This window comes from Lissotriton helveticus, chromosome 3_1 (assembly GCF_964261635.1).
Source record: "Lissotriton helveticus chromosome 3_1, aLisHel1.1, whole genome shotgun sequence".
NCBI classification, from domain to species: domain Eukaryota; kingdom Metazoa; phylum Chordata; class Amphibia; order Caudata; family Salamandridae; genus Lissotriton; species Lissotriton helveticus.
In genome coordinates this window covers 374,936,291-374,961,053 of record NC_136061.1, presented here as the reverse complement: position 1 = coordinate 374,961,053, position 24,763 = coordinate 374,936,291, and the positions used below count along the sequence as shown (strand labels likewise).

General features: G+C 48.8%; 1 protein-coding gene across 1 annotated transcript in view; it reads left to right on the top strand.

The window, feature by feature from the left end:
* The window catches only part of SUPT6H (SPT6 homolog, histone chaperone and transcription elongation factor), a 1,180,384-nt gene that overhangs the window by 665,211 nt on the left and 490,410 nt on the right, over nt 1-24,763 (top strand). The window contains exon 20 of the mRNA XM_078680107.1: nt 21,647-21,723. Within this exon, the coding sequence (XP_078536233.1) occupies nt 21,647-21,723 (77 nt within the window). The remainder of the gene's footprint in view (nt 1-21,646; nt 21,724-24,763) is intronic.

Here is a 24,763-nt window from a genome sequence, read left to right as displayed (position 1 = left end):
GATACCGACCGGGACACGGGATCGCCTGTCGGCCTTACCCAAGACCCGTTGCCGCAAGCCACAGCCCCGCCTTCGGGCCCGGCCACGGACTTACTTGCTGGGCAGACTGTTTCGAAACCGAAACCATCGGGATCGACAACACCTAAAATGGCCGACCCGAAATCGAAACTGAAAGTTAAGGACTCGAGTGTCCCTAAGATGGCTGCCGTGCCGGTGAAACCGACGGCGCCTGCTACCCCATCGACTCCGTCGACCTCCGGTCCGCAGAAGTCGAGGAAGTCCGTCGATTCCGATGCTGCGAAATCGAAACCGACGCCAGAGGAGGGGTCCTCCAAGAAAGATGGTCGGCACGGGACAGCGGCTCCGACGCCGTCAAAACCCGCCAAAGTCGGCTCCAAGGAGGCTACGCAAGCACACGGAAAGAAGTCTGTGCCCCGAACGCAGGAATCGGAGGCGGTACAGACGGGATCCGCGCCCAAGACGCACAAGGCCCACAAGGACGTCGGATCCGAGGGGAAAATCAGACCATCCTCGTCGGCGCCGACACAAACTGTGAGTGTGCCGTCCCCCATTGCCGACTCACTGAAGAGGATCAGGGAAAAGGCCTTTGCCCCGTCGGCTCCGATACCATCAACGCAGCCGCGAAAAGACACTCCAGAGAAGCCGTCTGGGAAACTTCTCTTTATTTTGCCGCCGAAGGAGGCGCCCAAGGCATTTTCAACCAAATCGGCACCGAAACAGGTGGTTTCTTCACCGACTGGCCCACTTCCACGTCAGGTGCTCGAATCCGAGGACGATTCGGCGCATTTCATCGACGCTGACACAGGCAAACTGACCCTCTATAAGAGGAAAATAACTTCGGAGCCAGTGGACCCCTATGTCATTCCACTAAAGAAAAAAAGGGTGCCCCTTGACGCCTCAGGCCTCACGGAACCAATCCAGCCTCCTCCGAGACGGAGCCCTACTCCCTCCCCAGACCACTCTGAGGGTGAGGGGTATGATGAGGACGACCAGTACAATTTCCCAATCAATGAACCTGATGTGCAACCGGATTCATTTGATGACACTGGTGACCAGAACACCCAAGGTGCGGGGCAGGACCCGCAGCCTTTTAATGCACGGGCATCCCCGACTGAGGATTCAGCAGGTTTTCATGCCCTACTCGAAAGGGCGGCAGCCAATCACGATGTGGACATGCATGCCGACCCTGTGGAGGAAGACTTCCTTTTCGACACTTTTTCGGTCTCTGAAAGGACAGTAAAGACACTGCCTATGCTTAAAGGAGTCCTCAAGCATGCTGGGGACATATTTAAGGAGCCTACGAGAGCGAGAGTGGTCAACCCTCGCATTGAAAAAAAGTACAGACCTGCACCTGCGGACCCCGCATACATTCGGGGCCAATTGCCATTGGACTCTCTTGTGGTCGCCAATGCCAGGAAACGTGCCAACTCCCAGACTACGGGTGAAGCTCCTCCCCCGGATAAGGAATCCAAAGTGCTAGAGGCAGGGGGCAAAAGAGTGGCTGCACAGGCATCAAACTTCTGGCGCATTGCCAATACACAGGCGCTCTTGGCGCGTTATGATAGGGCGCACTATGACACCCTAGAACAGATCGTACAACACCTGCCTCCACAGTTCCAAGAGGGCACAAAAATGCTTATCGAGGAAGGGAAGCTAATCTCAAACGCAGCCATCAAGTGTGCACTTGATGCTGCGGACACAGCTGCTAGGGCTATCAACACTAGCGTTATGCTGAGACGACAAGCGTGGCTCCGCATCTCAGGGTTTAAACCGGATATTCAGACGACAATTCTTAATCAGCCAGTCAATCCTGATAGTCTGTTTGGTCCGGATGTTGACACCACCCTAGAGAAAATAAAGAAAGACACAGACACTGCTAAGTCTATGGGGGCCCTACAGTCACAGCAGTTTCGTGGCGGCAATTTTCGTCGCTCAGGTGCACGTGGAGTCACCAGAGGACAATTGGGTCAACAATCCCAGTTCACAAAAGGTGGGACACAATCCTCGTTCACTAAACAGAACAAGGGAGGTTACAGGAATAACAGCAACAGAGGTCGCGGCAGAGGAAACAACAGCTCCCGCACCTCTACTCCCAACAAACAGTGACTCTCTGTCACTGCCCCCCGACCACCTAACACCTGTCGGGGGGAGACTGCAGCGGTTCCTGCCCGTCTGGAGAAACATCACCACAGACAGGTGGGTGCGACAACTAATCCAGTATGGTTATTGCCTAGAGTTAAAGTCCACTCCACCCAACATCCCGCCAAGGCAACGGCCTATGTCCGCAGAGCACTTGCTCTTATTGCAGCAGGAGGTAGTGGTGATGCTGCAAAAGGGAGCAATCGAGCTCGTGCCGGTGGGGGAGGAAGGCACAGGGGTATATTCCCTGTACTTCCTTATTCCAAAGAAGGACGGTTCTCTCAGGCCCATTCTCGATCTACGTCCCCTCAACCTGTACATACTATCGGAACATTTCCACATGCTTACACTGCAACAGATTCTTCCCTCGCTAAACCAAGGAGACTTCTTAGCAACCTTAGACCTCAAGGATGCTTATTTCCACATTCCACTACACCCGTCACACAGGAAATACCTCAGGTTCACTATTCAAGGCAGGCACTACCAGTTCAAAGTCCTACCCTTCGGAGTCACAACAGCCCCGAGGGTGTTCACAAAGTGTCTGGCGACAGTAGCGGCGCACCTCAGGAGGCAGAACATCCATGTCTACCCCTACCTAGACGACTGGCTCGTGCAAGCCAAGTCAGAGCACCAGTGCGCCGCAGACATGTCGACTACAATTCACCTTCTTCACGATCTGGGTTTCTCCCTGAACTACCCAAAATCGCATCTTCAGCCGGCGCATGTCCGGCAGTTTCTAGGCGCGACGATCAATACCCTGACGGCCATGGCTCAGCCAAACCAGGTCAGGATAGACAGCATGCAGGCTCTGATCCAAAAGTTCAGGCCGCAACACTCGCTTCCAGCGAGAGTGTTCATGCAGTTGATAGGCATGATGGCCTCCTGCATCTTCATAGTCCCTCACGCACGGCTACACATGCGCCCGCTCCAGGAGTGCTTAGCGAATCAGTGGACACAGGCTCGTGGGCAATTGACAGACCTAGTGTTGGTTACCAGTCGGGCATACGACTCTCTGCATTGGTGGACTCCACACAACCTTTGCAAGGGCCGACTGTTCCAAGAGCCTGTGCCGCAGATTATCCTGACAACGGACGCGTCTCTCCAGGGTTGGGGAGCTCATGTGCTCACTTACACAGTGCAGGGACTATGGACGACGCAGCAACAAAAGATGCACATCAACTATCTGGAACTGATGGCAATCTTCATGGCGCTCAAGTCCTTCATTGTACATCTGTGCAACAAAGTCGTGCTAGTCCGGACGGACAACATGACCGCGATGTACTACATTCAAAAGCAGGGAGGCACCCACTCGCCACAGCTGTCTCATCTGGCTCAGAGCATGTGGAAGTGGGCCATTCAGAGGAACATTTTCCTCATGGCAGAACACCTCCCAGGAAAGGACAATCAGATGGCGGATCTGCTCAGCAGATACAGCCATCAAATGCACGAGTGGGAGATACACCCGTCTGTTCTCCACCCGTACTTCCAGCAGTGGGGTCATCCGGAGATAGACCTGTTTGCCACAGCAGAGAACGCAAAATGCCAACTCTTTGCCGCCAGGTTCCCTCACCCACTGTCGCAGGGGAATGCGATATGGATGAACTGGTCAGGCAAATTTGCGTACGCTTTTCCGCCAGCCCCTCTAATACCGCTGGTCGCAAGAAAGCTAAGGCAGCACGAGATGACTCTCATCCTGGTTGCTCCAACGTGGGCGCGCCAAGCTTGGTACACCACGTTCCTCGAACTCTCAGTGGTGCCGCATCAAAGGCTGCGCCTCACGCCCAGTCTTTTGACGCAGAACCATGGAGACATTCAGCATCCAGATCCACAACAGCTCAACCTGGCGATCTGGCTCCTGAAGTCCTAGAGTTTGGATACCTTAACCTACCTCCGGAGTGCATGCACATCATCAAGGAGGCGAGGAAACCAACTACTAGAGCATGCTATGCTGCAAAGTGGAAGCGTTTTGTCATTTACTGTACGGCCAATGACATCGACCCGCTAGATGCATCTATCCCCAACATCATCTGCTATCTGTTGCATCTTTACAAGTGCAATCTAGCGTACACTTCCATTCGGATACATCTATCCGCCATAGCGGCTTATCTCCAGAACAGGCAGCACCTCACTGTCTTCAGGGTGCCTGCCATTAAAGCCTTCCTTGAAGGTCTGAAACGAGTCATTCCCCCAAGGACACCGCCAGCTCCGGTGTGGAACCTCAATGTCGTTCTCACCAGACTGATGGGACCGCCATTTGAGCCCCTGCACTCGTGTGAACTCCAGTTCCTTACGTGGAAAGTAGCTTTCCTTGTGGCTATTACGTCTCTGAGGCGTGTCAGTGAGCTGCAGGCGCTCACAATCCAAGAGCCATTCATTCAAATCCATTCAAATAGGGTAGTGCTACGCACTAACCCCAAATTCCTTCCGAAGGTGGTGTCACAGTTTCATCTAAACCAAACTATTGACTTACCAGCATTCTTTCAAAACCCGCAAACGGTGGCGGAAAGAATGCTCCATACCTTAGATGTACGGAGGGCGTTGATGTACTACATAGACAGAACACAACCCTTTAGAAAGACAAAACAACTCTTTGTTGCCTTCGCACCCCAACACAAAGGCAACCCAATTTCCAAAGCAGGGATAGCCAGGTGGATTGTTAAGTGCATCCAGATATGTTATCAAAAAGCCAAGCGCACTTTAACAATACCCCCCAGAGCGCACTCCACACGCAAACTGGGGGCATCCATGGCTTTCCTAGGGAACATTCCTTTAGAGGATATTTGCAGAGCAGCCACGTGGGTCACACCACATACCTTCACAAAACACTACTGTGTTGATGTGCATTCCAAGCAGCAAGCAGCTGTAGGACAGGCTGTTCTCAAGACACTTTTTCAGGTTTCTGCAGCTGGCACGGGCAACCGCCGCTGATGGAGGGACTGCTATGTATTCTATGCTAAGATATGAATTTAGCAGCCCACATGCCTCGAACTGAATATGCTACTTACCAGTATGCATCTGTTCTTGGCATGTAGGGCTGCTAATATTCATATCGCCCGCCCTCCTCCCCGGTGCCTGTCGCAGCTGCAGATATACTATTGTATTTATTCATTAGCATGGACATCTTTTACACTTTTCACTCCATCTTCTGCCACAATGGCGAAAAACAATCTGGGGATGGAGCCGATGCCCATGCGCACTGTAGTCCAGGGGAGGAGCCACCTATCTCAGGATACTTCGAAGACTCTTCCAGGACAACAATGTGCAATCATCCGAGCCCAACACTAGGCGGCGATCTAATGCTAAGATATGAATATTAGCAGCCCTACATGCCAAGAACAGATGCATACTGGTAAGTAGCATATTCATTATTGATGCGTCAGGGAAACGATTGCTGCACAAGCAACAAACATATGGTGCATAGCAAACACACAAGCCTTACTTTCACGCTACGACGGCTCACTACGACCAACTAGAAAAATTAATGTAACACCTCCCAGATCAATATAAGGATCAGGCAGCAGAGCTCTTACAAGATGGCAAATTAATATCTAATGCCTCAATTAAATGTGCACTAGATGTAGCTGACACAGCATCCAGAGCAGTTAATACTAGTGGTATTCTCAGACGTCATGCATGGTTACGCATTTCAGGTTTCAAACCAGAGGTACAGACTACCATACTGAACCAGCCCTTCAATCAGAACCAGTTGTCTGGCCGGAAGTAGACAACACACTAGAGAAGATGAAGAAAGACACGGACACAGCTACGTCTATGAGTGCATTACAATCCACCCAGACTAGAGGTTCTTTTCGCCGCTCCTTTTATAGTGGAGGCTCCAAGTAGACCGGCACAGATACCACATCATCTTTTAAAACACACACACACAAACCTCCTTTAACAAAGGCTACTTTAGAGGAGGATACAGAGGCAACAACAATAAGGGAGAGGTAGAGGTAATAACAACAACCGCTCCTCTTCCACTCCCAAACAGTGACTCCCCTCTGCCTCCCCTACAGCATTCCACTCCTGTGGGGGGCAGACTATCACAGTTCCTACCTGTCTGGAATTCCATCACAACAGACAGGTGGGTAAGACAGATTATCCAACATGGCTACTGCCTAGAACTCACAGCACCCCCCCACCAAACATACCACCCAGGCAGCGTCCAATGTCCGCAGAACACATAACTCTACTTCAACAGGAAGTTCTTGCGCTTCTACAAAAAGATGCTATTCAAGTAGTTCCTTTAGAGGAACAGGGAACAGGAGTTTACTCCCTGTACTTCCTAATTCCCAAGAAGGACGGGACATTAAGACCAATTCTCGACCTCCGGCCCCTCAACCACTACATACAATTGGATTATTTTCACATGATCCACTTTACAACAAGTACTCCCATTACTACAACAGGGAGACTTTCTTTCGACACTAGACCTAAAGGACGCCTATTTTCATGTTCCTATACATCCTGCGCACAGGAAGTATCTAAGGTATGTCATACAAGGACAACACTATCAGTTCAAAGTCCTTCCATTCGGGGTCACAACAGCACCACGAGTGTTTACAAAGTGCTTACCAGTAGTAGCAGCACATCTCAGAAGACAACAGATACATGTGTTCCCTTACCTCGACGACTGGCTCATAAAAGCAAGATCGTTCAACCAGTGTCTACAACACACAAAACAAACAATTCAAACATTGCACAACTTAGGGTTTACAATAAACTACACCAAGTCGCACCTAGAGCCTTCGCACGCTCATCAATATCTAGGAGCTACCATAGACACATCTGCAGCTCTAGCGTATCCCAGTCAAGCCAGGATTCAGAGCATTCAGAACCTAATCTCCCTTTTTCATTGCCAGCACTCTCCAAGCCAGAGTGTTCATGAGACTAATAGGCATGATGGCGTCTTGCATCTTCATAGTTCCTCACACAAGACTGCAAATGCGCCCACTGCAAGAATGTCTAGCACAACAGTGGAATCAGGCTCAAGGTCAGCTCACAGTCCTGGTGTTCGTAGACAGCCGTACGTATCGCTCTCTGCAATTGTGGAACACCAAAAACTTGACAAAGGGACGGCCGTTCCTAGACCCTGTTCCACAGGTAGTGCTCACCACAGATGCATCCCTCACAGGATGGGGAGCCCATCCCTTGCATTATACCACACAAGGCCAATGGAACAATCAACAAAAACAGTTCCACATCAACCATTTGGAGTTGCTAGCAATTTTCCTAGCACTCAAAACCTTTCAAGTACAAGTACAAAACAAAGCGGTCCTAATCCGGATGGATAATATGACAGCCATGTATTATATACAAAAACAGGGGGGGGGGACACTCTCTGCAACTGTCCCAGCTTGCACAGAACATTTGGAGATGGGCCATCCCTCAAAACATACACCTGACAGTAGAACACCTTCCAGGAATTCACAATCAGATAGCAGATCTGTTGAGTCGTCAGTCACAACAGATTCACGAATGGGAGTTGCACCCACAAGTTCTCCAACCATTCTTCCAAATGTGGGGGCATCCACAGATAGACCTGTTTGCCAACCATTCTTCCAAATGTGGGAGCATCCACAGATAGACCTGTTTGCCACCCACGAAAATGCAAAATGCCCATCCTTCTCTGCCAGGTTTCCACACCCACGGTCGGAGGGGAATGCAATATGGATGAACTGGTCAGGCAGATTTGCGTACGCTTTTCCGCCTCTCCCACTCATTCCACTAGTAGTATGCAAGCGCAGACAACAGTCTCTCAAACTAATAATAGTGGCCCCCACATGGGCACGTCAGCCGTGGTTCACCACGCTAGTAGATCTCTCACTGGTTCCACATCAGAAATTACGGCTTACGCCATCCCTGTTAACACAGAACCATGGAGAAAGAAGGCACCCAGAACCAAGCCAACTGAATTTGGCGATCTGGCTCCTGAAATCTTAGAGTTTGGCTACTTAAACTTACCACCAGACTGTATGAACATAATTAAAGAAGCTAGGAGACCCACTACCAGAGCATGTTATGCTGCTAAGTGGAAAAGATTTGCAATATACTGTAACAACAATCACATTGATCCACTGTATGTTTCCATCCAAAATATTATTTGCTACCTTCTACACCTACAAAGGTCCAATTTGGCTTATTCTTCCATAAGCCTGCATCTAGCAGCAATTGCAGCCTATTTACAAAATAGGCAACATCTATCTCTCTTTGGAGTACCTGCAATAAAAGCATTTATGGAAGGATTAAAACGAATAATCCCACCTAGGTTACCACCTGCTCCAGTATGGAACCTAAACGTGGTACTTACAAGACTTATGGGTCCCCCATTAGAGCCTTTACATAAGTGTGAATTGCAATTCCTAACATGGAAAACTGCCTTCCTTGTTGCCATCACCTCTCTCAGAAGAGTTAGTGAAATACAAGCATTCACAATAGAAGAACCATTTTTTCAGATACATCCTAACAAAGTGGTTCTTAGACCCAATCCTAAATTCCTGCCAAAAGTTATTACTCCTTTTCACCTTAACCAATCAGTAGAGTTACCAGTGTTTTTTTAAAAAAACGGACTCTGTTGCAGAAAGGGCTTTACACACCTTAGACGTTAGAAGAGCTCTACTATACTACACCGTCAGGACTAAATCCTTCAGAAAGACAAAACAACTATTTGTATCTTTCTCTCCACCACACAAAGGCAATCCCATCTCTAAAGGAGGAATTGCCAGATGGATTGTAAAGTGTATTCAGATATGCTATCAAAAAGCTAAACGTACACTAACGGTTCCTCCTAAAGCACACTCCACTCGCAAACTAGGAGTCTCTATGGCTTTCTTAGGAAATATACCACTAGAGGACATATGCAAGGCAGCAACATGGTCTACAATACACACCTTCACTAAACACTATTGTGTTGATGTGCAAGCCAAGCAGCAAGCTGCTGTAGGCCAAGCTGTCCTTAAAACACTATTTCAGTATGCTGCAACGGATACAAGCGACCACCGCTAGGGGAGACACTCCTGCACAATCGTTGCTAAGTGTACAATTTGCAGCTCATATACCTCGAACGGAATATGCTACTTACCAGTATGCATCTGTTCTTGGCATGTAGAGATGCAGAGTCGTACACGCCCTCCCGGGACTTGTATCCGTTCCAGTACTCATCTTACTTAGGTGCACACGCATGGACTTCCTTTCTCTTTACTTCTACTAACTCCATCATTTCCCATCATGGCGAGAAACAATCTGAGGATGGAGTCCATGACCATGCGCAGTATTGTCCAAGGGAGGAGCCACCTATCTTGTGATTACAAAGACTTCTTCCAAGAAGACAACAACCTGCAATCATAATAATAATTAAATAATAATTCTGAAGCTTATAAAGCGCATGGTTACACTTACCAGTGTGTCCCCGCGCTGAATAAACCGCTGAGGAACCCGTCCTGGCCTGATCCTGTGAGGCGCCCAACTCCTGGGCACCCCCATGGTGAAGCCAGGCATCCTTAGCGATTAGGCCGGTGTGGAGACTAGGCAAGCTATTGCCCAGAGTTGCAGCGTGGGACCCCATGATTAGAGTTGGCACCGTGCCGAGAATTATCGGGTCCGCGGACATTTGAGCTCAAGACCCTGCCGCGACGGGAATTGAACCCTGGTCCCGGGCCAGACCTCTGCATCAGGGTCTGCCGCTCTAATCAGTGAGCCACACTCCTCCGCAATCATCCGAGCCCAACACCAGGTGGCGATCTATTGCTAAGTGGATGACTCTGCAGCTCTACATGCCAAGAACAGATGCATACTGGTAAGTTGCATATTCCTTTCTCCATAAGGTAACATTGGCTGGTTTTCACTTGGAAATTCTTCTAAGTGTTGAGTTTTGCAACTTTGAAATATTCCTTAAAAATCATCCGATCAACGAAAACCAAATTACTCAACTGGTATCAGGAGAGCTCCTAGTGCTGGATCTTTGTGCCCAGCACTGACCCTAAAAAGAAATTACAGCTGTGATTTTCCATAACCTGATTTTCCCCTGTAGGATAACATTGCCTGTTTTTTCCCAGAAATTCTTCTGTCGATTTTCAAAACATACAAATATTCCTTAAAAATCGTCTGTGTAACAAAAACTACTTCTTTCAACTGTTTACAGGAAATGCACCAGGGCTGAACCCACGAGCCAGCCTTGAGTAAGAAAACCATTCATAAAGTGATTTTTTTGCATTTACTTAAAACTTCCCATCGAGCTCAATGTTATTATTGTATTACGTTTATGTTGCATATTGCAATAACTGTATCTATTGCATTCAGAAGTCTACTGCTGTTTGAAAGTATTCAATTGAATCATCTCATTCTGAGAAAGTATTTTTATTCCTACTTGTGGTTCTAAAATAAAACAACAAAATATTTTTTTATACAAAACAATTGGCCTAGAGTTCAGTTCTTGAGTGTGTGAGACCATTTGCTGACTGAGTGTGTACAACAAATGCTTTACACTGTCCTCTGATACTGCCTTACTGCTCGACCAAACTACCACTTTAGAGAGTAAGGTTATATCTAACTTTAGCCTCTGCCAAACCTCTGGGGACTGTGGACTCTGTGCACACTGTACCTTACTTTGGAACAGTATATACAGAGCCTCGTTCTTACAAACTGTTCACAGGTAAGTAATCGACTGTGGGAGCTAAGGTTCTGGGGTTAAACTCGGGGGAGGGGATGGTCTCTCAGTGATGCACTGTTGTTGCACCCTCAGCGGCACTAGGGGGGCCGGGTGCAGAGTGCTGTTTCGACGTCGGGCGCCCTGTTGTTTTCTATGGAGAACCTCCGGTTCGCAGAAGCACTAAAGGCAGGGAGATGAAGGACTTCTGGGGCCGACCTCCACTTGGAGAGGTAAGTTGGGAAGTTAAGGGTTGGTTAGGCACTGTCTGTTAGGGCACACAAGGCCGTGGGGCGTCTGGTGCAGGGGTTCCTTATGGGGTCGGATCTTCTTACCAGCTCCTGGTCGCGGTTAGGCGGGCCTTTTGGATTGAGGCTGCAGGCATCGTCTGGAGGCTTGAGGCAGGTCAGCGGATCGCCAGGGAGACCTCCTCATGGTGTTTTTCCACTCAAGCTCCGGCCGGATTCAGCGGGTGCGGGGCGGGCTGGATTCGCTGTCTCTGTCTGGTGCCAGAAGCTGCAGTTTGAACATATCCGGTGTTCACTGAAGATTCGGTTTTTAGAAGTGAAGACAGGCAGGTCCTCCAGATATCTTGAGGTTGCTGGCTGCAGGACACTCACGGATTTTGTAGGAGTAGGTTTGTGGGGGAATTACAATCCGGTAGGGCTGAGGCCAAGTCAGTGGGTGCCTTCCTCCTCTTAGCTCTGCTCGGCTCTTCAGTCCTTCTTATCTTCTTTCTTGTTTCTTGTCTGGATCTGAGGAAGCAAGGATCAGGGTGCCCCTAAATACTAGATTTAGGGGTGTTGCAGGTAGGTAAAGGCCTGGGGCCAATGGGTCCCTTCCCTGGGGTGGGTACTCCCCATATTCTGCCACTCTCCAGTGGGAAGGGGGCAGGAGCCTGTCCTTGGTTGGCTCGGTACCCCCTATCCTCAAGATGGTGGAGACTCGAGGTTGTGCTTCACCTCGCTCCCCCACCTGAGGGGTGGAGTTGACAGAGGTGGGCACACCCCTATTCCTCACATGTTTTTCCCACTGGCTCTCCCGCCCAAAGTGGAGGGTAGAACCAGTGGGGACCAGTTGCTGAAAGCAGCTAATGGTGTGGAGAGGCTCACAAAGACAACATGCCTTTGAAGCTTCTCCTTCATGAACCCTGCCCATCCTGGGGGAGGAGACTTGGCACCTCGTCCCAGGATGTGCATTGTTTCAGGCCCCCAAGAGCAGCAAGCTCTCGACACAGGGGTACAGGAACATGTCTGTTGGTGACAGCGAAAACAGCTAGTCAGTCGGGTCACTAGGAGTTGGTCGAGTGTCAGGAGGCATCTCTAAGATACCCTCTGTTGTGCATTTTACATTCAATCCAACACTGGCATTAGTGTGGGTTTAATGCGCTGAGAAGTTTTTTACCAAACTTCCCAGTTTTCAGTGTAGCCATTATGGTGTTGTGGAGTTGGCAATGAAAAACTCCCATCTCCATATATTCCTAATGGCAGCACTGCACTTACAGTGCACAGGAATGGACTTTGACACTGTAGTGGTACAGGGTTCATACACCTGTACCCTCACCACTGGCATAGGGTACCCAGCTAGAGGGGTGACTGATATATGCCAGGGCAGTTGGTTGTGGGCATAGCACACAAGGATGTGTGCAATGTCGACTCTTCCCTTTGTTCTGCACCAAGACATGCAGCCTGCAAAGGCAGTGTGTGAGTGTCAAGGTACAGGGCCTCTAAGGGTGGCACAATAGTGCGGCATCCCTTAGAGGCCTTCTCTGGTCACAGTCCCCTGGGTACCTGTGGTACCATTAACCAGGGACTGACATGTGGACAGCGATGCCAATTGGGTTTAGGTTTCAATACAATTTTAGGGAAGGAACATAGGCCCTGGGCACCTGATTAGCAGGATCCCTGGGCAGACACAGTCAAAGAACATCAGCAATTCAGCAAAAAGTGGGGGCATACCATGCAAGAAAGAGGGCACTTTCTCACACTCCCTTAAACTTCCCGTTCAAATTTTTATAAGGCCCCTCTTTCCTCTGCCTGTCTGTGGCCCCCACCCCAACCACACTTCACACCAGTTGCTCTATTTCTGCTAATTGACGATTGCACACGATGTGGCAGAAGTACAAATGTTTTTTTCAGTTCAGGTCACTAGCATTGTATCAAATGGATGCTTTTGCACGAAGATTACATTCTTTCCATCAACCTCTTCCCTATACATGATTGGTGGATGATAGCAGAAGACATGCAGATGATCTCGACAAGTGTTTACCAAACTCTGGGTTGCAACTCGTTTTTGGTGGGTCCCAAAACTACAAGCAGTATATAAAAATCCATTACATTTAGTATTTATCTTGTCACATTTGCTGCGCTTGAAAACAGATCAAATGTCAGGCTATGTCTCCTGATAAATTGCTGTTTTTTAACATAATGATTGGTGTTTACAAGTATTAGAACAGGCAGTAAGAAATTGCCAGCATTGCACACAAAAAACACTAGAAGACATTTTTATATTCTTTTTAGGTCGAGCCTGGCGTAAGCAGTGCGAAGCACTGCTGTCGCCAGCGAGCTCTATTGTCAGGGAGTTGCCTCGGAAGTGGGACAGGAGATGGGCACATGCAGAGCTTTCGGCGATTTCAGTTGGTGTACGCGGACGTACAGCCACGTGCCGTGCACATTTCCTGTCCCCCTTCCTTCAAGCCAGCATGCAGTTTAGTTTCACTTTCACCACTTTTTCTTATTTAAAAAAAATCTCGCCCCATCGTTGGAGCGGCCCTCAACGGCGGGTCCGCTCAGGAAATAAATCTGTACTCTGTGCCTTCATCGGCACAACCACTAGGCAAATGGACAATCCCCACTCACCCGGTGTGGAGGCTGGTTGCGGCGCTTTTCCGGAGCACTCCAGCTCCTCTATCCTTCTGCCAGCACGACCCGGGGCTCTCTCCTTAGGCATGGGAGCCCCGCAATACTATCGGTCGCTCATCATCCGGGCCCTCCTGGGACCCGGGACTTCAGCTCCGGCACTTCCTCTTTGGCGCCGGGGCTCCCACTTCACAACGAGTTACAAATACAGCGCATGCGCGGGGACCCCACGCCCTCCTGGGTCTCCTCCCGGCTCGGATACTGAGCTGCTTTCTGTTTTGGTTCCTTAACAATGGTTGAAACAGTAATCAAGCTTGTGGCAGCGCCAGCACTGTATTCTCAAATATTTACTGATGATGATTGTTCCGGTAATAAAGGCCGCCGCGGGCTCGCTATCCTTCCTTCTCAGGCCCCCTTTACTGAATCTTAGCACAGCTCCGGAGGAGGCAGGCAGCAGCTTTCACCAGAGATAAGAGGGCATGTATTTTGCCTCTCCCAAACATGCAGCCTGCTTGCTGTCCCTGTTCTTCGGTTGGAGCGAGGGGAGGCCATGTCCACCCATGCTCCGGCTGCCCTTGGCACCCGCTGCAGGCAGGAGACAGTTATTGTGTTGGACTTAAAACCACGCACCGGACCCTTAATACTGCCAGCCTTCACAGGCACGAGCGATGGTTGTTTTTAACTGAAAGCGTATGCCGGAGAAATAAACATGTTGCCATTAAAGGTGCTACAGTTACTCCTCTCCACGAAGTGTTAAGCAATACATTCAGTATTTTAAAAAAGAAAAAGCTATGTGATCCTCCTCAGCCTGTTATCGATGGCACAATTAAAGGGGACTTACACATTGTTTAAACGAAACTAATTGAAAAGTTAAACCATCAATGCTTAACCTGCAATGCTTAATAACTGTTCTTAAACCCACATGGCAGGGTTTTTTCCAAATTCGAGACCAAAAATCTTTTGCCCATGACTCCTCTCCCCGATTTCCTGTGCCGTTCCCAACACCATTTCACCCCTCCCACTTGCCCGCCCCCACCACCCCTCTGAGGTCAAGACCTCTTTCCGCTGTATATTGATTTCCCACGCTTTTTTCCCCCCGCTTTGTACAAAGCAAACTCCACCGCTTTATTTCATTATTTCGCACTCTCTGCCTCGGACCTGGGTTTAATTCTTCCACCCACACGTATACAGACTTCGGAAACAACAAACTGCGCGGCTAATGTAAAATCCGGGTTGTAGGGTCCTAGACAACGGACTGTCAAGCTGCGCTGAGTGGGGAGGGCAAATGTGTTGAACCATCTATCCTCATAAAACTGGCCCTTTCAGGTCTCCCAGGTGGGCCGGTGCAGAGCTCTTTTTGTGTACAAAACACAGAATTACAAATGAATAACATTTGGAAACTAAATTGGAAAAGCATTCCTTTATTTTTCTCTATCCATTTGTCATTGCTTTTCTGCTGGTAAAAATATACATTTTATGCTTACGAAATGCTCTATCATATTCTCCCTTGCATAGAGAACATTTACTATGCCAATCTACAATGCCTACTTTTCTGTGCACTGGACTGTTGTAGACCACACTTAGTACTTACTACTTAGTAGTAGCTTGAGTTTCACATACCGCCCCTGTAAATGCAGGCCCTACTTGAAGAAGGGTGGCTACTCCTGCCATTATAAATAGAGGACATCCAGATGTGGGTCAGGTATTTGGGAATTATCATGCGCTGTGTGTCCTCGCCTAGGAGATGCGTCTCCTGGAGGAAGACAATGTCCGGGTCCTGGATCAATAGGTAGCGCCATGCCTGTTGTCGCTTTTAGGGGCGTTCAACCCCTTCACATTGAGGGAAAGACATTTAACCGGAGTCATTACTTTTTATTCAAGAGGGAAGGGCAGGGAAAAGAGACAAGCAAACAAGTAAGGCCAACTGGGCCACAATAGTCCATTCCAGTCCTGGAGCGTCCCTTCAGTACATACCAGGGCGACTCTGAGGAAGTCACTCCTCCTAGGCACCAGTTGAATGGCGGGGGTGCCACGGTGATCCTGCTGCTAGCCACAGTCTCCCCTCACAGCGGACGGCCCGAAATGTCAAAGTAGGAAGAAAGCACCCCTCAGAGTCCATTAGGGTGCGCCCCCGCATGGATGTTGCCGAAGTAAGCTGCACACATTTACGTGGGAAGCAGCAAGTCTCTAGCGGGCCCCATCCTTGAGAACATAGTATAAGCTGCTGAATAAAGAAACACTGAGACTGATTGGAATGGAGGTTTGAAGAGTGTGCATTCAGTGCAGCTGGATTCGACGGACGGCTAAGATGCTCCGCTTCTGCAGTTAAAATGCACCTGGGGAGGGTGGGTTTGAGGCACGTGGATAGTTAGCCTGGGTCCGGGCGCTGTCCATAGCCCCGAGGTGCTGTATAATGTGTTGCTTAGCCTGTTGTGACAGATCACTTGCTTTCCGTGCCCGATTTCTCGGACGAGGTACAGTTGACCATTCCGGCCACAGCGGCGCCCTGTACTGGGCAAGGCCAGAGTTCAGGTTAGAGTGTCGGGAGGACGCGATTCTGCTGTAAGTTGGAGTAGTTGCTGAGCCTCCCGTAGCGATCTGAGTGACTGGCGCTTGCCTTCCCATGTGAAAATCAGGACAAAGGGATGTCCCCACTGATATTTAACATTCAAGTCTCTGTTTGTCTGTGACCGGTTTGAATTCCCTGCGCGGACGCAGCGTGACAGGGGCTAGGTCTTGAAATATTTGAATGCGGTATCCACCAGAGGTCAGGTCAGCTTTCTCTCTGGTAGCGCGCAGGATTGTCGCCTCCTCAGTAAAGAAGTCTGGAATGAGGTTTGTGTTCCAGCGAGGGTCAGCTACCCGGCGTGCCCTATTCTGAGCTGGAGGGGAGGCATCATCATCACCCCTGACCGCCTGAAGTACAACATGATATCCTGCCATTCTATGCCCTGAGGATCCCCTTGATGCGGAGGTTGTTCCTACGACTCCTGTTATCTAAGTCCTCCTGCTTGATTTGAAACTCATTGTGGTGTTCCTCAAGGGCTGTCATTCTGCGCCACAGCTCTTCCTGGTCTTCTGTTTGCGTATCGAGTGTACACTCGAGATCGTTTACTCTGCCCCCAATTTTTGTTACATTGTGCCAGAGGTCCTGTGAAGAAGCCAATTTCCGCCTTAATTTCTTATAGGAAGTTATTCATAAAGGCTTGTGTGAGGGGGCTGGCCTTGGGGCCCTCGTTGGTGGTCTCCACCGGCAGACCAGACTGGGCCACAGCGGCAGGAGGCGGCTTGAAGCACATTGATGGTACTGTAGTTTAGTGGGGCTTGGGGCGGTGTTCTTTCCTGCTTTGGCATGGGGCATGTTCCTCCTGCGGCAACCCCTGTTCAGCATGGCCACGCGCGGAGGGGGTGTGGGTGTGTGGGGGGGAAGGATAGAGTCCCAGGTTGCTGGCCCGGGGCGGTGGTGGGGGTGGTTGAAGTACCTCCGGGGCTATTCCTGTCAGAGCATAGGGTCGGCCGACAACAATGACCCAGGACCATACAGTAGACGTAAGAGACTAGTATAGTCTGATGTTGCTAGGTCCTGGGGTCTCCAGGGAGCCAGGGAAGCTCAACTGGGTTTGCCGGGAGCGTAAGTGAGAGATAACCTCCCGCCATCCGATATGATAGCTGACCTTCCCACCCGTGCCCATGAAGAGGGGGGGCACCCCAAAGGCCAGATCCTGGTTCCACTCCTCCTGGTAGGGGCAGCTTAGTACGCTGGGCAATATGGGGGAAGGGGGGGGGGGGGAGTTCAGCCCAGAGTCGCCACCTTCAGCAAGCTGAAGTCTGAGCTGTTGACTCCCCCAGGGGCTATGTGGAGATCGACTCCACTTCTGGTGTGCTGGGGAGTTCACTCAATGAGCCATGCAATCAAGCACGCCCCACATAAGGTCACTGCAGTGTCCTTTTGCCAATGGATGGAGAGATAGGGGAGAGGGAGCGGGGCCTAGCCCGCTGCCGACCGCACAGCCGATCGCTCTCTCCCTCCCCCACCAACACAATCAGTCGCACTGCATGTGTGGAAATGGCTGCACCAACTCTCACCTTCTTCTTCGTGCTTCGCAGGGTCCCAGCGTGAATGCAACAGCACGTGTGTCCGCCTGCAAGTCCAGGTAGCTTCTCCCTCCGTTCATCTGATGGCAGGCCCCCTCAGGCATGGGGACCCGCTGTTCTTTGGCGATTGCGCATCAGGGTGTGGGGGCGACCCTTTGGGCCACAGCTAGAATTGCACCCAGGCCTCCTGGGGTCACTGTAGAGCGAGGCCGCAGATTCCGATCAGGCCTCAGTCACCATATGTCCTCTAGCAGTGATCCGGGTGGTGGACGCTAAAGCGCGGCAGCCAGCAGGGTACCATGTGAGGGTCCCGCCAGCCCCACATCGCTGAGCCCCCGCGAGACACGGGGTCCGGCCTGCCCCACAGCGCAGAGCCCCCGCGAGACACTGGGCCCGCTCGGTTCATCAGTAGATGAGGCCTGGACCAGTCTCGGCGCCCGCAGGATGATTCCCCCGGCTCCAGCCATGTACGGCGTTCGTGGCTGTCGGTGTAGGGTTGTCGGAGAGCCAGCCCCCAGTCACCAGATCAGGCCCTTGCATGGGAGCCCCAGGCCCTCGATTCACGGACCGCTCCCTCTAGACCTGGGCCCAAGATGGTGGATCCAGCCGCTCCCCTCAGCTGACCGCTAGTCTTTAGTCCCCAACTTGAGCCTGAGAGGTTTTCTTGTGGCTTGGTGTTGGGGTGAGTGACTCAGTGGACATTAGCTGAGGGTCCACATCTGCTTTCAGGGCTCCGTTGGAGGTACGTTTCTCATGTCGGCCGCAGGAGAGTGGAGACACAGCGAGGCGTGTCGTACTCCATAGGAGTATTGGCTACAGTCCATCGGAGTCTTGGCCACGTCATTACATTTTTTTAGAGTACAATGAAAACAATAATGCGGGTTGTACAGGTAAGTATCCAACTTACAGTTCCCTTCTTGGAGACCAGAGGTCAGCAAGGGTCAGTTGAGTGCCAAATCTGCACTACCAGCAGCACAGGAGCAGCCAGGTGCAGAGGTCAAAATCTGAGTTTGGCCCAATGTGTTTCAATGGAGACTGGGGGTGCTCGAAGCCACACTGCTTACATGTAGGTGAATCGGTTAAAGGGCCAAAGTTTGGGGGTTAGATCATGCACGGGGGGGCACAAAGCTGCACCAAAAATACAGCACCAGTGGCACAAGGGTGGCTGGGTGTAAGGTGAAAATTGTCAGGCGCCCAATGCTTTTAAATGCAGAACTTGCTTCAGACTAACACCCTCTATTATTCCACCCTCCTCTGGGTGGGGAATAGTCTTTGCCCTGATTGGAGGAGTCCCCTCATTTTCAAGATGAAGGGGACTAAAAAGTGTGCATAACTTTGCCTCCTACACCTGAGGGGTGGAGTTGGGAAAAGTGGGCACACCTCCTAGCCTTTGTAAGGTTTCCTGCTGGATTTCCTGCCCAAAATGGGGGCGTATACCGGGGGCTGTTGTCTGCTGCTAGTAGAAGAGGCTAGGTGTTGCATTGCAAAGACGGCAGGCCTTTGAAGATTTGCCTTTGAGCACTGTGCCCATGCTGGGGGAGGAGGTGTGACACCTCCGCCCAGTATGTACATTGTTTCTGATCCCAGAGAGCAGAGGCTCGCCACCCAGGGGTCCAGAAACATGTCTGTGTGTGGCAGGCTGTCTAAAGCCAGTCTGTGCCCACACCAGGATTAGTAGATTTTCAGGGGACACCTCTGAGGTGCCCTCTAAGTACATGGTTCAGTAAATCTCACAATTACAACAGTGGAGATTTATTACAAGGAGTTGTTCAGTACCAAACACTCCTGGGTTTATTGAAGCCATCATGGTGCTGTGGAACTCGAGTTGCCAGGTTCCCAGCCCACGTACACCCTATGGCTTCCCTGGCACTTAAAATATACCCTAATACTGTGGGATATGCCCACACCCTTGATACAGTGCACCCTGCCTTAGGGAAGGTAAGGCCGGCTAGAGGGATGAGTTACCTATATCTTGGGCAGTACTAGTTAGCATGGCACACAGGCAGTGTGCCATTTTGACTTTGTTGTTTTGTCTGCATCAATCCGGTCATGCTGCAGTGGCATTCTGTGTGGCCCAGGTGAGGCAACCCTAGGGGACGCTCTTCAGTCCCAGTGCCCTAAGAATCCATGAACCTTTTACTAGGTTCTTACAGTGGGCTTGAAGGGCCTATTGTGGATTCGTTTTAGGGAACGTACACAGGTACTGGAAACCTGGACAGCAGTCAAAGTTGCATCAAATGGCAGGCAAAAAGTGGGGGATACTCTAAAAGACCCATATTTTCCCACACAGATCTTATATCAGTTTGTTTGACAGGATAAAGTTCAAAATAGTGTTCCTAAACCAGGTTTTGCGGGACCTCCGTATGACGGCTTGGTTGTTGTGCCTGGTCCTCACATGCCTATTTCCATCTGTGGAAATGCCCTGCTCACAGGTTTTAACATCACTTCACATTGGTGTCTACGGTACTACGGTTTGCTCTCCAATGGCTGCCACACAAGTGTTCAACTAAGTATTCGTTGAGGTGGCAGATTTACTTTGAAGGTCAGGCGACCATGTATTCCTTGACTTGCATAACTAGCTATGGAAGGCAGGGACCCCAATGCGGAACATCTTCAGAACACCATAACCCTCCAACACTACTTGTGATTTTGATCAGTGCCTGGATGCCCCACTTTGTAACCATGAAGAGGCTGGCCTTCATATGTGCAGTATTAAGTAGGACCTTTGTAAATGGGTTTCCCTCTTCTCAGGATTATAGACATTCATAATATGATTCCGATGTTTCTTGGTGTAATCTGATTATGGCTTCTGTTAGTGCTGCACACTGGATGGTGTATAGGGGCCCATAAGTGGTTTCTGCAGTGAGTCCGTCTTTGGGAGAGCATCAAGCTTTGAGTGCAGATTTTTTACTTTGTTCTCCTCTATCTCCATTGTTGAATGAGAGCCCATCACCCCTCGTGGTAGGTCATGCCTGCATCCTCATATAGTCGCGGGCCACAGCTTTGCAGATGCCTTCTTATTGGGCTAAGGCGACTGGGCGAAATGACAGCACATAAGGCCTTTTTGTTCAAGTTCTGTGTAGTTTGTCTTTCACTGAAGACTTTTCTCCCTACCATCTCTGTGAGCACCATTTCCATCCTTTCAGGTAACTCTCAACCATCCATTCTATCAAAAGACATGTTGGTGTTGGATCTTGGACCCTCTATTGGGAGGATTTTCCCCAGTTCCTTTGGGTGCTGCTGCAGGGTATATTCCCAGTAGTGGCACACTTTAAGCTACTATCAATGTGAGGGCAGTGAGAAACTGAAGTGAGAGGCATAACCTTCTCCATATCTGGATGTCCAAGCATGTTTCTCTTTGTCACTGCTCTGAATAAGAGTTGTAGATCAGTTTTTATCCATGCATTTACCTTGCGTGGTTCAATGGGAACGACTTCTTGTTCATCCGAACACAGGGTCTTCTCTACACATGCCTGCTAAATCCACTTATTTTAAAGGTCCTAGAGTAGGTGTGGTAGGACTGAGCACAACTGATCTGATCACCCCAGGTTAGTTTGACCTTTTTTTGTAGCAGAATTATCTGGGCTCCACCCAAATCCTCTGACGGCCGCCTATTTTTTGTCAATTGAGCAGTGTCCACTAAAGATCTTTTTACCGTCAAAAGTGGCAGACATTATTCTGTCTTCTCCAATACCTGCTACAAAATCTGTTTGTGAACCACTGACCAGAATTATCGTGTTTGTGCTACTCTTTTCTTTTTGATGGTATTCTATTTTACCTACATGAATAAAATATGTATTCTTAGTAGAAGCAATAGCTATATACATTTAGATTGGCTGTTATTTACAAACACACAAATGTAATTTCCTAATAATACCTTTTGTACTAGGCCACTGATATTGAAACCATGAAGAAGTTCCTGCTCAACAAGAAACCTCACGTGGTGGCAATTGCTGGGGAGAACCGGTAAATGAAATGCTTGCATGCATTCTGAACTGACATACAAGAGTGTTCTAAAACCACTGTGTATTTTATTTGAAGGCTTGTTCTTTCACTGTGTTCATAACAGATTATAGTTTTACTCCTGCTCCTAGGGTGTAATGTAGTGAACGATTTGTAATTTTCAAGGAAGGGACCATATTGTAAGAATTTAAATCGATTCAGGTTGTATGGAAAAAATAAAGCTCTTTCCTTGGAAAGTTGAATTCTGAGCCACAGAGATCGAAAGTCTGGTGTGTTACCTATAAAGTCAAGTGTTTGTAGCGAATACAGTTTGGACAATTAGATTCTCATTCCCTGTGGGCTGCTCTTGGAATAGAAGTCTTTGGGACAGTTGTGAAAAGTTGTGCCTCCTCCTAAATAGATAGCCCTGTTCTTCCTCCATTGATGATGACTATCATGGAAGACCGTTATAGCTGTTACTACTTTTTAATTTTCAGTTTACCATCAAAGCTAGGCTGGGGGGACAGGGGAGGAGAGAGGACACCCAAGAGTGCATTATTCTTAGTGCCCCTTAAATCATGCTGTGTGGGTACAGGCAGTGGTAGCAGCAGATTTGTAATCGAGTTGCATAGGTATTTTGCTCCTGTTTGAGGACACTGCCGACTAGCTCTACTGTTACAGTACTTACGGGCCCCACCATGCTAACTGAGGCGCCTGACCCTCCAAATTTGGTTGACATGTATCGGCAGTGTCTGTATGTGGTTGTTATTTTATGAATGTATGTTTGTGTGTGATAGGTTGGGTTTACTTATGCCACTTATGGGAGAGGTGTGGCGCCGCGGCCAGGGCGACTGACGCTGGAATCTGGGGATCAGGGTTCGATCCCCGGCTCCGGCGGCAGGTTAGCCCAGCACCATGCGACTCTGGGCAATAGCTTGCTTAATCTTCCCGACGGCCCCCAGCGCCTAGAGACCCTAACGGGTGATTGGGCGCTATACAAATGTGGATTATTATTATTATTACCTAATGAATCGTTCTATTTGGACCCATGCGCATTCTGCACATTTTAAAGAAACAAAATGATATGCAAATTTCAGCGATTGGTCAGTTTACTGTGCAGCATTCCAGTCCACTATTTTTTTGTGCTTATTCTGCCACTCCACCCAGTGATACAAATCAGCCATGCTCCTGCTCCATGGGAATATTTAAGCCCAAACTGCCATTTCATATCCCTTTGTAAATGGTAGAACAAGCTTACCTAGACTGTTTTCATTCTCTTTGGGCCTCGTAAAAGAGGTACAGCTGGATTTCTAGGCAACTTTGAGCTACAGCCTCCACAAAGTGGGGTATAGCTGCACAAACTGGTAGCCTTATTTGTGTTAATCCTTCCTTTGGGAAGTTTGATTTTTGCAAATTAATATGCCAGGCTACACTTATAACTTCTCAGGTCCACCTCCTTAAAGTCTTTTCTACTTGATGGATGGGTGGAGGGTGAACCTATTCCGTTGTTCAGAATAGGTGTCAGACCGGTATTTTAAATACATGGCATTGACAGTTGTGGATGACGATGGGAAGAGAGAACAATCAAGTTTATTTTTTCTTTGCTTAATTAAAATCCTACAATGTAGGATCTTAAAACATGCTCTCATTATAAAAACAATACATTCAGCACAAGGACCTAAAAGTTATTTAGGCAATAAAGTTCATATATAATAAAAACAGTATATTGCACACATTTGTTTTTTCTTTATTTTAAGTCTAAAAATCATACCGTTATCTATACGGAGAGAATTATACGTAATAAAATCAGTGATTTTAGGCACATATAGTTTTTCGTTATTACACATCTGAAGATCCTCCTTAAAAATCCTTTTATTCTAAAATCGTATTACAAAACCTGATATCCTACTCACCATTACCGAGGGTCATAAATGTATATCTTTTTTTAAGTGCTACTCGTGCTGTACAAAGTACATTTTATTTATAGTTAATTTAAAAGCCTTTAAAAAGTAGATCTTTAAATTTAGACCCCCAAATTGGCTATGTTCAAATCACAAGAGTCTAGTTTCCTCTTTGCTAGATCTAAACATTTTGCAAAATTTTAGTTCATGTTTGTATCCATTGGCTTAAAACACACTACCAGAGCTTGTCTGCAGGTCCAAACTCTTCGAGTATAGAAGTGTTTCTTTAAATATCTCCTTCTTTCTTCCATCAATGCTGGGCATATACAGACTAAGTGGATAATGTTTTCTTCCCCATTTTTGCATGGTCGATGGGACACAATATTTAAGGTCGCAACCTTGTCATTGCATTAGTTGATCCAGAAAGGAAGCCAAATCTTGCTTTAATAAATGTGTGTTCGAGGTATGTGTGCTGTAGATGCACATGCTTTGCATACTCCTGCCATGTAGTGTTTGGTCTGGATGTTTGCAAATGGTTTTTCTTCAAAGAATTATTTTCCAGTCACGAGGTAAGGCGACTCCTCCTTTCGGTGATATTGCATTTGGGCATCGACTCCATTGTTAGACTGTGTTCTTTCTACAATTTGGTTCGGACATGGTTTGTGGTGCTCCGGTTCGAAACCATTCTCGGGTTCCACTCGGTGCACAATCCACTGTACCCTCGATGGTGTTATCGTAATTGTTACACTATTCTCTGTGTATCGAATCGATCGGGAAACTCTATTTTCGATTGTAGACATCGTGGGTGGCCTTCGGGCGTAGCCACGACGGTTGATTTCTACTCCGTTCTGTACTAGCCAGCCTTCTGTCAATGGAACGTACTCAGTTTCAATTTTTTTCCTCTGTGCCACTCCAAGTACCCTTGCGCCAACCTGCATACATTTTGCAACTTGTGCCTCTCACCAGAGCACGAAGAAAAAGACTGTGAGGCTTGACGGTAGTTCTATCTCAGAATCTGATTCCGAGCTGGAAATCGAGTTGGAGTCCGAAGAAGTTCCACCGGGACAGGGTGCCGTGAGTACAAATGCCCCTTCACCCCCCCAAACTCTCTGTGACCAAACAAAAGGCTGCAGCACCACCTCTGCTTTCGGGCCATGGTCGGC